Source organism: Dioscorea cayenensis, unplaced genomic scaffold (assembly GCF_009730915.1).
Source record: "Dioscorea cayenensis subsp. rotundata cultivar TDr96_F1 unplaced genomic scaffold, TDr96_F1_v2_PseudoChromosome.rev07_lg8_w22 25.fasta BLBR01001845.1, whole genome shotgun sequence".
Classification (NCBI taxonomy): domain Eukaryota; kingdom Viridiplantae; phylum Streptophyta; class Magnoliopsida; order Dioscoreales; family Dioscoreaceae; genus Dioscorea; species Dioscorea cayenensis.
The window spans coordinates 14,041-28,626 of NW_024088236.1; the positions used below are offsets into that span (position 1 = coordinate 14,041).

General features: G+C 33.9%; 2 protein-coding genes across 2 annotated transcripts; one reads left to right on the forward strand and one right to left on the reverse strand.

The window, feature by feature from the left end:
- Positions 1-768: 768 nt before the first annotated feature.
- LOC120257082 (probable ATP synthase 24 kDa subunit, mitochondrial) lies at positions 769-7,393 on the forward strand. The gene is made up of 7 exons (XM_039264704.1): positions 769-941; positions 2,050-2,152; positions 2,897-3,041; positions 4,596-4,706; positions 6,042-6,188; positions 6,624-6,746; positions 7,104-7,393. The coding sequence occupies exons 1-7, from the start codon at positions 903-905 to the stop codon at positions 7,165-7,167; spliced, it is 732 nt and encodes a 243-aa protein (XP_039120638.1). The 5' UTR covers positions 769-902; the 3' UTR covers positions 7,168-7,393.
- A 2,194-nt stretch (positions 7,394-9,587) lies between these two features.
- On the reverse strand, positions 9,588-13,564 carry LOC120257078 (NEDD8 ultimate buster 1). Its single transcript, XM_039264702.1, has 11 exons — positions 13,205-13,564; positions 12,292-12,414; positions 12,086-12,182; positions 11,889-11,924; positions 11,612-11,799; positions 11,367-11,469; positions 11,021-11,202; positions 10,864-10,941; positions 10,303-10,405; positions 10,167-10,218; positions 9,588-10,093 (listed from the first exon to the last, which is right to left on the reverse strand). The coding sequence occupies exons 1-11, from the start codon at positions 13,543-13,545 to the stop codon at positions 9,822-9,824; spliced, it is 1,575 nt and encodes a 524-aa protein (XP_039120636.1). The 5' UTR covers positions 13,546-13,564; the 3' UTR covers positions 9,588-9,821.
- Positions 13,565-14,586: the final 1,022 nt, after the last annotated feature.

Below are 14,586 nucleotides of genomic sequence, written 5' to 3' on the forward strand. Positions count from 1 at the left end.
ATAAAGGGATGTATAAACATCTCCTAGAGCATTTAAATTTCATAGTTCCAATCCAAAATTCCATCCAAAGGAGACATCATAACTCTCCAAATAAACAAGAACAACATAGAATGAAGAACAAGATAAACTCTACTCAAAACTAAGACCCAAAACCCTTTATACAAAGGCTAATACTTAGAAAGCTTAAAGAATCACTACAACATGACAAAGAACATAAACAAGATAATGAAAACACAAACTTGCATAGAAATTCACTCTGACCAACTTCAATTACAGAAACTTGGCTCTTAATTTCCAAAGAAACTTGAGAATTTGATAGAAACTTTAAAGAAGGGATAAACGACCAAGAGTTGGAGAAAACGATTTCTCTCAAGTCCAGCCATGGGAGAAGATAAGATGATAAAGGCTAAGGTTGAGACAAAATGACTTATTTTTACTCTTACCACTTCAAATAAATCACCAAAATATTATTACATAAAAAAGACAATAATACCTTTCCACTTCTAAGAAAAATTTAAAATAAAAGAAAATTAACTACCATCCTTAAAGAAACAACGAAAAGAGAAAAAACAAACGGAGAATAAGATATCACATTTCTGTGCCTTTCCTCTACTTCCACCTCTGTATTCACTCGGATGAACCTCTACTTTTTGATTTTAGCTTTTTAGCTCTTTTCTCCAAATATATATATATATATAATATATCTATAGATATTCTCTCTATATATATAGAGAGAATATCTATAGATTATTTCCATGGCATCTGTTAAAAATACATATTGCCTCGAGATTCGTACAAAGGCATGCCATCCAACGGCTGTAAATGAGAGAAAAGCATAACACTACAGAAACCAAAGGCTCGCAACCCTTCTGGTCCGACGACGACGACGAGAGGATTCGATCATGGCGATGGCCGCCCGCCTTCTCTCCCGTTCCAAACAGGTTCCTCATTGTTTCTATTTTGATCTTCGGATCAAATACGTAATCTTGTTCCTGAATCGCTTCGCCGTGATCTGACGATGTCGTAGATCTCTGAAACATGTGGTTTTTTTGGGAAATTCTTTGTTCTTGATGTCCAGCATTTGATCAGATCTTTGGGATATGTTTTTTTTTTCTCTTGTTGGGTTCTTCTGTGAAGATCTGATGCTGGTTTTCTTTGTAGATTTTTTTTTTTTGGATTATGAGGTTCATTTGGTTTGTGTTATTAGGGGAAATGTAATTCTAGATTGAGGTTATTGTTTAATTGATTTAAATGTTATGCGTTTTGTTTCGAATGATGCTAAAGTTTTGATTTTGAAGTATCAAATGATCGGCTTTGGATTATAGTAAGCAATGGTTTTTGAATTGTGATTCCTAATTGAAATTATTTTGTATTTTGCAACCGTATTAAGCTTTAAGCTAGTTTATATGATAGGATAGAGAACACTGGATGTCTCACTGAAGTCAGAGTGCTTCTTTCTTGCAAAATTGATGTTAATTTGTTGCCTTGGAGTATTGTTACTTATTTTTGGTCAATTTAAGAACAATATAAACTAGCAAATATTCTTAAATATATGAAATGAAGTTCATGAATTGATGAATTTTTTACCTTGGTATTCTGTTTACTATTTAGAATGAGCTTTCTTAAAGGATGTTTTTTCTTCTCCCCATACTTGTCCATTCTGTGGGTATATATTACATTGGATAGTTAGAGTTCATTTAGAGAAGAATCAATGGTCCACTTGCAGGATCTTCCTTTCCCCTATTTGCTAACAGCTAACTAGATCTGGTAATTGTTTCAAATTAGAGCATGAGCATGAGCTCATATGATATGCTTGATAGTTTATCTCATGTAGCTTCTTAGATTGTGAAGTATATGAACTTTCAGTGTTATTGCTGAATCATGTTTATAACTTTATCATAGAAGTTTATATCTGATGTCTCTGCAATATTGATGTATTTTGCTTAGCATGATATACGGTGATTATTTGAAATATATTTCAGCGCATGCAAACCATTGTTAGTGAAATATTTTTCACTGAAGTTATGCATCTATGAATTTTCTTTGCAGTTGTATGCTGGCCGTTCTGTCTTCCAATATGAGCATGCTGTACCTGTTCGTTATTTTGCCAAAGAGGCTGCTCCACCTTCTCAAACGCCCCTTAAAGGAGATGGTTAGTATATCAAGATACAGCTTGACTTCAATGTTTTACTGAGTTTGCTTTCTATTTTTTATTTGAGTGTGATATTCTATATTTAAACTCTTTGTCTCTCATCTTTAAACACCACATGTAAAGTAACGATCACATATCATCCATTTCGCTTTCAGGACCACAAAGTAAACCAGAATCTTCTCTTCGCATGATTTCATGAAATATTGCATCTTTCACCCACACAATAATTTTAACTGATCATTTGTTTTTTATCCTGAGCTTCTATAAGTGAGTTAAATAGGAGCATAGACTATAATTCTTTGCTTTTCTAGATTTTTTTTTTTAAATAGGTTGTAACAGTCATTTATACTTGAGTGCCAAAATCTACGGTTGAATTTCTTGAATATACTACAGCCTTCATGGGGATTTATCTCTGCAATCATAAATCATTCCTACCGTGTGGTCTAATACCATTCTCGATACCCTATTATCTAATCCCTTCTTTTGCAACTCCTTTGAGATGGAGTATTGGAGAGGCACAACTCTCATTTTACTCAAAATACTTGGTTAGAAATAGACTATTGTTGCTTCTTGTGTATAAAATGGATGGATGGTGAAGGTGGATATGTCTTTACATATATCTTGAAATTAATATTGACTTAGTTTTGTTCAATGCTTCATTCTAATTTTATATCCCATATTTATTTGTTTATTTATTTATTATTTTTATTATATTGTTTAACGACATTTCTTTTCTATTGGAAGAAATGTTGAAGGGCATCTTTTATGAAGTAAAGAATAAATTTGAGACAGCTCTTGGAATACTTCGGACAGAGAAGATCACAATTGATCCTGATGATCCTGCTGCAGTGTCTCAATATTCCAAGGTTATGAAGACTGTCAGAGAAAAGTAAGATGTCACTTTTACTTGATGTTGCTGGTTCAGTCTAAATGGTTTGACGTTACAATTGGTTTTTCATTGACTCCTTCTCATTTTTATGGCATTTATATTTCTGGATCTTCTTAGTATGATATTCTAGATAATGCCAGCGGGGCCTGACCATTCCCAACCATATATTTGGTAATGCATGCATTTTACTAGCAATGATGGTGTCAAGTTGAATAATACCTAAAGATCATGGAAGTTTTGTTATTCTGTTGCTTAAATTTGAGAAAACTTATGTAAAGGCTCATTAAACTACCATTTAAGCAGATTGCAAATTTTTTAATAACTTTCTCAAGCATCAATATGCGAATTTTCAAAACTGCAATTGGTAAATTTGTTCTGCTTTCGCACTCAATGATACCTTGTGCTTTATGCAAATTCCACGCTGGATCTCTTGCTCTGATATCCGTGAACAAATTTTGCTGAATGTCACCTAATTAATAAAACCCCAATGTAACTTCTGTTCATGGTGAAATAGCTTTTAAAAAACTCCATATCCTCTCAGACAGACAAAAAGGATATCATATATACACTCCAGAGTCTTAGATCTGTTGTCTTGAAATTTTCTTTTTGGGTTATGTTTCATGATTATAATGGAAGTTTTTTTAAATTTTTAATGTTTCTAGGATTTGTCAGGTAAAGTTTGGGATTGGATTGTGGATTGAAATATTTTATACTCTTTAAGACTTACATTAAAGTTTCAGCATAAAACTTAAATAACTAGTATATTTAGTTGTGGATAGTGTATTCAAGGTGCTTGGAAACACTTGCTCGTATAATATATAGAAATCTCTGCACATTATGTCTTCTGATTCAAAAGCACAGTGGGATCACTAAGATGCACATCAGTCTGTCTAGGTTTTTCAGGGAAAGTAGAAATAGAAAGGGTAAAATATTGAATTGAAACAACAGACTATTGGTGAGTTTCAACCTGGGGGAGGGAGGATGAAATGATGGAGTTTGAGAGGAAGTTTTTAGGTCAAGGAAAAAAATCTCCTGTGAGATGCATTTGTGCTCATAGAATCAAGGTCACAAGGCAAGAAACTATCCGTGGGGCATGTGAAGGGAGGAGACTTTGTCTAGAGAACTGTTGGCTTGTCAAAATGCATTGAGCTTTTTACTTGGACAGCAACAGGCAATGTAAAAGAAAAATCACGCGTTATGTTTTTTCTGTTTCATATAGCCTAAAAGTTTGACTTTATTAAAATACTCGTCAACCCAATTATAGGAATGCACAGAATCATTTGGGTTCATATAGTGTCTAGATGCCACACTATCCTTTAATTCTATGCATAAGATCTAAATTATTTGAGCGAGATGGAATCATAAGAATATAATATTCTACTATCAGGATCATAGTTTTAATAACCATAGTTTATGACTAGTAAAATGTTTAATATCTGCCGTGTGCCTCTTTTGCACTTTTTCCATCAAAATCTTGTCATCTTAATTTGAAGATACGGTGTTGTTGGGTGGATGTGATTTTATGGAACATCTTTTCTCTGAATTTGGATGCAGGGCGGATCTATTCTCAGAATCTCAACGGATAAAGTATACTATTCAACAACGGACACAAGATATTCCTGATGCTCGGACCTATCTATTGACCCTTCAAGAGATTCGAGTAAAGTATGTTGTATGCTTCTTGAATATTTCTCCTCGTAAATTTTTTTTTTATTTAATTGCCTTGTGTAGCCTTTGATATCATATGTTTCACATAAAGAGTTAGTGAGCATGTAATTAGGCTTATGGTAATGGACTATAATATTCCTTAAAGGTTTTGTCAAAGCATATCCTTTTATATGAATTTAAGGCAATCTAATCATTGGAATACAAGATTTAAGGGTTATACCTGCCTAACATGTGACAAATTTTTGATGCTGTCGTATTGAAGTATAAGGTTGTCTTTCATTTGTTGGGGTGTCAAATGGGCTATGTATACAGGTTGAGTTTGATGTGTGCCAATGTATATTATAGGAATTTGGAGTTTGGCGTTTTCAATTTCTCCGCCTTTTACACAAACAAAACAAATGAATTTCTTAAATCTTGCTAGTTGCAATTTTTATACAATTACTATGCGTTTAAGTTATGGATCCTTTGTCAACCTAAATATTGTGCATTGCGCATCTAGAATTACCTTTATGTTTTAATTTAAAATATTTGTTTTTCTTTGAAATGACCTTAACCCTATACTTTAACTACTAATTAAAAATAAACAAAAAACAAAAATATGAGAACAAAAGTTGATGTAAAATTAAAGTATGATAACCAAGGACCTTGTGATGGATTAGTCACCGCTACGAGGACATTTATTCAAACAAAGGCTATCATGGACAAAATGAGTTTGTGCTTAGCAGTGGGAAGGTAGAATCTTTTTGTGAAAGTATTCCTAACTCTGATAAGCTTGGGTCTCAGCTATTTTTAAATCTTGCAAGTTGAACAATAATAAGCTTTCTGTTAGTTTCTTTGGTTATTTGTGTTATAAAGAAGTGCTTAACTGGGTTTTGCTTTTTTTTTCTTCTTTTAGTGGAAACTGAAAAACAAGACTGAACAATGTACTTCATTAGTTTCAATTCTCTCTGATCTGTATGAGGACATAAGGGCTGTGTTCTCAAAAGAGAATCTGTGGTTATATGTCTATTTTTATATAGGTGGTAATTATTGGCCATTAAAACAAGCATAACATCTTTTATGCATCTTTCATTGAAATCATTGACCACTTTTTCCTTGTTAATCTTTATCAATCTGTTTCCAGCCTTCTCAAGTAACATCAGTTGATACAGATGCATTGGAGGGCCAGCTGATAAATCTTTAATATAAAAAGGCTTTCATTTGCTATTTTACATGCAAGGGTCAATTCTTTAATTATAATCTTTGATTTATATGTATATCCAGTCACCTCAAGGAAGATCAAGTGATATAAATGCAATTTGTCTCATAACTTGCTATTACATTTTTTTGAAGGAGTGGACTCACAGATGATATAGGTGCCGAGACTATGATGATGGAAGCACTAGACAAAGTTGAGAAAGATATTAAGAAGCCGCTTTTAAGGTCTGATAAGAAAAACATGGCTATCCTTTTGGCTGAGTTTGACAAAATCAACAAGAAGTAAGTATTTTTATTTTTATTTTTTATAATTTCAGATTTATGAACCTGTTGGTGTTACTGTCATCTGGAGCTAGTATTTTTTCTGCCATTCAGATTTTCTTTTTCCTTGAAAATTTGCATCTGTGAATTTTGAACATAATCTGCTAGATGCTTTTGTGAATCTATTTTATTTAGTTACTACTGACTTTGCATGAGATTTCACCAAGTGAGCTGTGGAAGATATTTTCTTAATTGAATGTACACAGGCATGAAGTAAACTAGACTTCCATATGCGCATTTAAAATAAATTTTTCTGATTCTAAAGATTGCACACGATGCACAACCAAATGATCGTTTCTAGTTTGAGTGTTAACTACTCATATGGATTGTATTACACGTATAATTCAAAGAGCTGTAACTGCATCCGTGGTTTTACTTGTTATTTCCCTATTACAGGCTTGGTATTCGTAAGGAAGATCTTCCCAAGTATGAGGAGGAATTGGAACTTAAAATTGCTAAAGTGCAGCTGCAAGAGTTGAAAAAGGATGCTATGGAGGCAATGGATACTCAACTAAAAAGGTCTATCTAAACAACTTAGATACTTTCATTTAATTTGTCTGGAAAATAGGTGATACAAATGATTAATTCATACGCGGCTAACAGAAGCATGATAACAACTCAAGCTCATAATTTTAGACATCAACCCAGTCATGATCTCTTTTTGAAACAATAGCAAGTATTTCCTTTACTTAAAATATGATGCCAATTTACCTAATTAAGTATAATACTCCACAGTTCATGTCTGCAATTTTTTTTTTCTTAGTAACTGAGTGCTGTGCAATATACGCGGCAATTGCAATACGATTTAGCCAATTGCTGTTCGTTATGTCGAACAACTTTTAGATTGCATGGTTGAATTTATGTTTTTATTTTCAGGGAAGAATTCAAGGATGAGGAGATGGTGGATGTTAAACAATTGGACATTCGGAACTTCATCTGAGATTATGATCTTGTATGGTGCCTTAATTCAAGACATCACTTGCTGTTTGCTTTAAAATTTTTCCTTTATAGACTGTTTTTCGGTTTTCCGGCACTCTTGAAATCTATTGAAGTTTACTGTCGAAAATTCGGTTTCAAGTTGTAATAATTTGTGATTCTGGCAATACACTCCTGCAGACTTTTAGTCTTTTTCATTACTGACCCCTTAACAATTAAGTTTTATGTAAGTATTGATCTTTGTGATGTTGTATCATTTGGGATCAGTTGCCTGACTTGGACCAGTTAAATGGCGCAAAAGGCCTAGCTCCTTCACGTCTGTGTTGGGTTTGGTGGAAATGATGTGACGGAGATTGATTTATTTTTTATTTTTTAAGGAAATAGTCTGGGAGGGTTTCCGGGTAAAAATTCTAAGAGGCGCCTAAATTATAGTCAAATATCAAAATTGATACTGAATTTTCAATCAATATACCACACTTTGATTGTTCTTGATCGGGAGGGTTAGTATTTGTCCATTTCCGATGAGAAATTATTGATGTGGCCGTTGATGAGAAATTATTAACGTGGCCGTTCCAGCGGTCACGTGGATTGTGTTTTAATAGGTCGTTTATTGATGTGGGAACACCAAGGAGGAGGTTTTAATCCACATTATCCCATTTAATCCATACTAACATTTTTTTTATATATATTTTGGGCACATCAGCATCCTGATTTTCTTCTTCACCTTCTTTGCTCAAACTTAACCACAGCAAGGGCACTTTTTAAACAAGCAATAATGAGGAAGCTGGCTCAACTTAGTGGCAAGGGTGTAACAACAATCATCGGAGGTGGTGATTCTGTTGGGTCTGAAGAGAAGGTTGACCTTGTGGACAAGATGAGCCACATCTCCACTGGAGGTGTTGCGAGCTTAGGACTGTTGGAAGGCAAACCTCTGCCCGGTGTGCTTGCTCTTGACTATGCATGACTTTTTATCCAGTCTCGGGAGTCGTTTGGTTCGTGATAATGATATATTACCACGTAAAGAGATTATCATAGTAATATGAGTGAGAATGTAATATAGTTGGGAATATTGTGGTAATTTGATATAATCATATTTTGTTGGGAACTTTTATTATAGAGAATAGTTCATTACCGTGTTATGAGATTACCACATATTTAATAATTCAAGATAGACGCCAAATTTTGTGATAATAAAATTATTTACTTTTTTGGTAATGTTTTCTAAGTTGGTAATGTGATATTACCATTCCGATTACTATTGTGTAATGCCAAAAGTGATAATATCATATAACTGTTAGATGTATGTATATATGTCTGTATATATGTACAGTTGTTGGGTATAATTATACCATTATCTTTTATATATACCCAAGGTCATACTTGTTTACATATACATTGAATGAGAATCATCTTTTTACATTATCGTGAACCAAATGGCCCTTATGTGTTGACAATGACTATTTTCTTTGATTGATGAAACAAGCTAATAAGAGAAGTAATTTTGTAGATGTTCTTAAATAAGTCATTTTTTTCCTGGCACTGCCATGTTGGTAGTGTTTGGAACCAGGGAACTGTTTTATCTTCTCTTTTTGTGCTTCGATGATTATATAGTATAAAGCTTCATCTTGTTTTCCTTTTTGATTTTGGCATTGTGTTTTGAAAGCTCTTTTCAAAATTTTCAGTGCTATAAGTTGTAGTTTCCATTTGCTTTTTAAGTTTTTGACGGTTGGAAAATATTAAATCGCATTTGCATATATACTCTATATAAATACGCTACACTTAACAAAATATGGATTAAAACTGCTTACTAGTGTTCCCACGTCAGTTAATAACTTGTCAAAATACAGTCCACATAGTCGCTCCGGCGACCATATCAACAATTTCTCATCAGAAATGGACGGATACTATCCGTTAAAGCGTAATAAAAGTATGATACCAAAATAATAATAATAATAATAAATTAAAATTCAGTATTCATTTGGATGATCATAGTCTAATGAGCTCTTAGAATTTTTATCAAAGGGTTTTTAAATTTCCAGGAGAGAGTAATCAGCAAGTAATATAAATAAATAAACATATATGTTAAAAAAAAAATTATTTGTTAAAGAATTATTACGGACAAGATCTTTCCACAAAGTCATTTTAAAACCAAATTTAAAAAAAATAATTTAAAAATACATTAAATATATATACAACCCATTCTCAATTAAAAAAGGAAAAAAAAAGCAAGCCTCTCATTCTAGTTTAGAAGTTAATTCATTTAATTGTTTTTTATTTCTTTTTGAATGATTTTTTTTTTTTAAAGATGGATAAACCACAAATTTTATATGTGGCCCACGTTCATGCCATTTGATTTCTTGATGCCAATACCACTTCTAAGGATTTTTTTCATATATATATATATATATAGAAAGAGTTAATTCAAATGCAACAACAGTTGAACAAACCATATAAATTTATTATCCGGATCATGGTCTTTGAAGTCAATTACAAATGTTCATCGCCACAGCTTAACTAGAAACCTATAACGGCCACACCCTATACATACAAATGCCACTTTGGTCGCTATGGATGTCAAGGGGCAACTAAATCATGAAACCTTATTTCTTATTTATGCACAAATTTGAAACTAAAATGTTAATCATACCTGTTCTGGAATTAGAGTGATTCTAGCAGAGCTAGGTATTCTTTAACCGCTTCGCCTTCTTTTGTAACTTCGATGTCATAGTCTGCTAATGCATCCCCTGTCAACTCTTTCGCAAGTGCGTCTTCCATTTCCTCATCCCTTGGATCGACGGTAGCTGCTTCTGATGTACCCTCCTCCTCGGCACCAGTGACTGGATGGTTTTGCTCGTCGGAGAATGAGATTGGTTCTTCAACCTGTGTTGATCCATTGTTTTCTGCGGGTGTGGTGTTTACGGCATTCATTGCTGCAAACGAGAAAAACCAGAGGGAAATCAAGAGTGCCAAGATTTGATATGACAAAGCGATTTATTTTAATACCTGCAGCGGTTTCTCTCTGCTCCATTCGCATATTCCTGGAGTCAATTCGTTGCTGAAAAGATAATGTCACTTTTTAGAATGAATAACAATGAGAATGTTACTTTGACAGTAATGTTGCTAAAGGAGGATCAAATACTTGTAGGTCGTAATTCTTTTGTGTATCAGTCAAGTGATCAAGTGCTTCTTGGAAATTATTTTCATTTATTCGAAGAGCTTCTGCTGCGAGATATGTCTCAAACCTGTAGTATTAGAGATGTTAGTCAACAGACTGGTGAAAGGAGCTAGAATTTAGAAGAGAATGGTTTCACTCAACAAAAAATTACTATCTCATATAACCAATGGTTTCACTCAACAAAAAAAAATACCATCTCATATAACCAAACATGTGTAAATCTAGAGAAATTATCATTTAGGGCCTCAGCAAACCAATAAACAATAATGTACTTGCTTCTCATTGTTAAAGTGGAGTTGTGCCATATCGTCTCAAATGCTATAAGAGGCAGCAAGAACTGTGAAAGGCAAGTGGCGGTAAATCATATAGAAGTCATAGCTATAAGCAAATGATATGAAACATCCATGAAACTATCAAAAACTATTAAAACTTGGCTACACAATGAACAGTGCTAGTTGATCCATGAAAACCGTATCTGGAGTTCATCAAAGGAAATGGATATTATAAAGAGGTTAACTTGCTTACCCAATTGAGACCAATTCATTCAGCATCTGCAGATCAATGGCTTTTTTCTGAGGAGTCCTGCCATATTCCTTCTGCTTCCTTCATGTTGGCACCAACGATCATTTAATTAGATGAAATAATACCAGTTGATTTTACTTTGTCTGAGAGAGCATCTTACATAATCTCCTTGTGTCTTTGACGGTCTTCTTCATGTCTGCGGACTTTCTTCGCTCGCTCGTCAATAAGAAAATCAACTGCTGACTGAATATCTTGACCAGTCATTCTGAGCGCCCTTTTAGCTGAACCTTCTTTATACCCCATATTCATCAATAGTGACAAAGATTCATCTGGGATTTGAAGCTGAAATTACCATCTCAGGTGAAATAATCATAATAACAAGAATAAGAAATTGCAATTCTTGGCAATAGGTAACAAATTCAATGGTTTTACTACTCCCACTACCCAACAACAATGGTCCGTGTATGAGATAAATGAAGTTATTCTCAAGGAAAAGTTGGTGGAACCTGAAGATATTTAGCTTGCGCAGAGTTCAATGCTTTGCGGGATTGTGCATAATTACCACTGTGATAAGCCACAACTCCTTCCAAAAGTTCCAGTCTTAAATATCTGTAAAGGTAAGTCACAAGTGACCACACTTTCAAGACAAATACTAAGAGAATCCATTCAGTATAATGGAATTATCAGATTAAAATGAAATAAAAGAAAAGAAACAGAAATGATTATCAACTTTATCATGATGAATACTCACAATGCGATCTCTGCATGTTGTCCTGATTGTAAAAGTCTTAACCGAGTTGAGTCCTTGCCATGAGACTGTTCAAATCCTTTTCTCGCCTTTGTGAGGCGTACGCCTGCCACGGATAGACATGAGATGTCTCGAAGCATGAAGTAACACCATACGGTATCTAATTGAAGTATTGGCACATTGTCGATCATCTGCAGATAAACAGGAAGGCAACAAAAATTGTTAAGAAAAACATGGCCAGAAGCATCATTGACTGCTGAGATATAATGATTTGTGGTACCTCAATAAACTTAGGGTCACACAATGAGAAAGCCTCCTGTAAATAAGAAAACTAGAATGTGAATTTATGGAATTTCATTACCAAACCGAAATTTTATTTGATCAAAACCTTTTTCCCAGCTATTAAATTTAAATAACTGATTGCACTTCTAAACTGATCAAGGACATTGTGAAAAGAACACCACCACTGTCACTAACCTCTGCCATGGACAAAACATCAAGTGCATCCTTATACTTTTCATTTTTCATAAGGCTTCTAGCATTTGCATGTAGCATCAGACCCATCATGACTCCCCTGCCAATTATAGTGTAAAAGAACTCATGTTCAAAATTTTATTAAAACTGGTTGATTATTGCGAAGACAAACATGAGAAGAAAAGAGTAGAAATTCCAGGATATTGTACTTTTGGTCTGTTTCAGATCCTAAGTTCACTTTCTGACCATTTTGATCCTCAAGTTCAATATTAAAATCTTCCACAGGTAAGGAACCATCTGCATGTCTCCCAGACAATGCCAAAGCAGCAGCCCTATAAAAAGCTTCACTATATAAGTTTTCTGACATCAAAGTAGCCAACTATAATGGAAACAATAATATAATAAGAAAAAACAGATACCAAGTGAAACAACTTTATTTTTTTTTACCATCTATGTGGAAATTAAAAAAGAATAGCAACACACAGATTTGCTCAAAGATGCAATACTAATGAAAAAAAATCGAGATAAAATTATGCATCGTCTAATATCATAGGTTTCACAACAGTATTGAATTACCATTACTGAAGTACAAACCTAAAATGTCAATTGTCTAGAACATGAGGTTGTTAGGTGTAGGAAATTAGACTTCTATGAAAAATGGCAATGAAGAAAATATCTATTTTGGGAAGGTCTAAAGCAAGCAATCATACTACTTTTAAGTTCTTCACAAACAAAGACTCAACTCATACCACAGGAAAGGAAAGAGATAGAATAACTAGATTAATATCATCAACAGAAATCTCATCATATTGTACCATAATGCAACGAAGACTTTTGAGTTATGAGCAAGCAAATAATCAGGCACCCCCAAACCCAAAGCTTAAGGCCATACACTTGATTTTCTGTAACTCATTTGATATGCAAATTCAGGATCATCAAAATTTCAACCACAATTCAACACTCCACCATGCAAATTCTTCATCTCATTTTGCTTTTCAATTTGATAATTTTTTTGGAATGGTTTGGAAAAGTAAAATCATAGCTCCTAGAAACAATTTCTCCCAAAAAAACACTAAGAAAAAAACACAAAACAAGCGCCGATCAAAACATTAAGGAACTCACCGTAGGCGGGCGAGCTTCTGGGACCGATCGGCCTGGACAGCGGCCTCATCGTTGAGGGCCTTGCCACGGTCGGCAGAGACAACGCTGGCGAGCACCTTGGAGTTGTTCTTCAGGCCAAGCTGCGAGAGATTTTCAACACCATCTCCATCCTTGAGAATTTTGCCCCCGCAAATCAAATTGATACGGTCCCGCGACGCCGCCGATCGCCGGGCCACCTCGTCGCGCAGCAAAGGAACAGTCCACGAAGAGAGGTCGACATCCAAAACTCCAGACCAAGCGCCGGCGACCTTGAGCTTCGCCGGCGACGAGGAGAAGGGAATGGGGTTCTTGTTGGAATCCATCGGGGAAGAAAGAGGAGTGGGTTGAGAAAAGGGTTTATATTGAGATATTTATAGAGAGAGAGATATACTTGGAGATCAAGGAAGTCTCCGTTTGCCTCGAGATCATCATATGCACATATCTCGAGGCAAGTTTTGCCGATCCGGGTTAACGGGTTCTAAAGTTTGGCCCGCTAAACTAAAGAAGGATCCGGATCCGAATTTGTAGACCTATGTTACAAATATCTTATTAAAAAAATCTAGTATATATGTTACTCTCTTTCTTTGAAAATTAATAGAATTTTCTTTTTCGTAATTTGAGTATTTTATAATTTAAAATTTATATTTTTTATATTTTATGATTTTTTTAAAAAAATTAGTGGATAAATAATTAATTCTTAATAAATAAATAAGTTTACAATTACAAGTTAGAAAAAAATAGATTAAATAAAACTAAACAGGATAATAACAAATAGTTATTGCACTTTGTACAATAATAATTGTAGTTATAAGATAATGATAAAAGTAAAAAAATTAGTAACTAAGTAATGACATCTAAATCATTCAATCATGGAATTACTGGGAATCAACAGTGGTGCTGATGGTAGGGTCATTACTTAGAGGATTTTGATAGAGTTGATTATTTATGATAATTAACACTTGAAAGACATATAAATTAACATAAAAATATTTAATTTTTAAAATATTCAGTTGATATTTGATTGTAAAAAATCCAGCTAAAACCGGTGATACCCAGAAATATATATATATATATATATATATATAGAATCCATCATCTAGGGACGTCCCTATATTTCAAATCTAGGGATGTCCATAGTAGCCATCGGATGAAAATTTGACGGCTCTTATCATTATAAACAGTAGAAACCGCGTTCTACGATGATTGTCGATGATCATGAACGGTAAAAAAGTGTCAGATGATTTATATAATCAATCAACCATCGGATGATGATCCAACGGCTTAGATTTAAAATGTCCCTAGATTTTAAATCTAGGGACTTACTTAGATGATGTTTTTCCATATATATATATATTATTAAAATT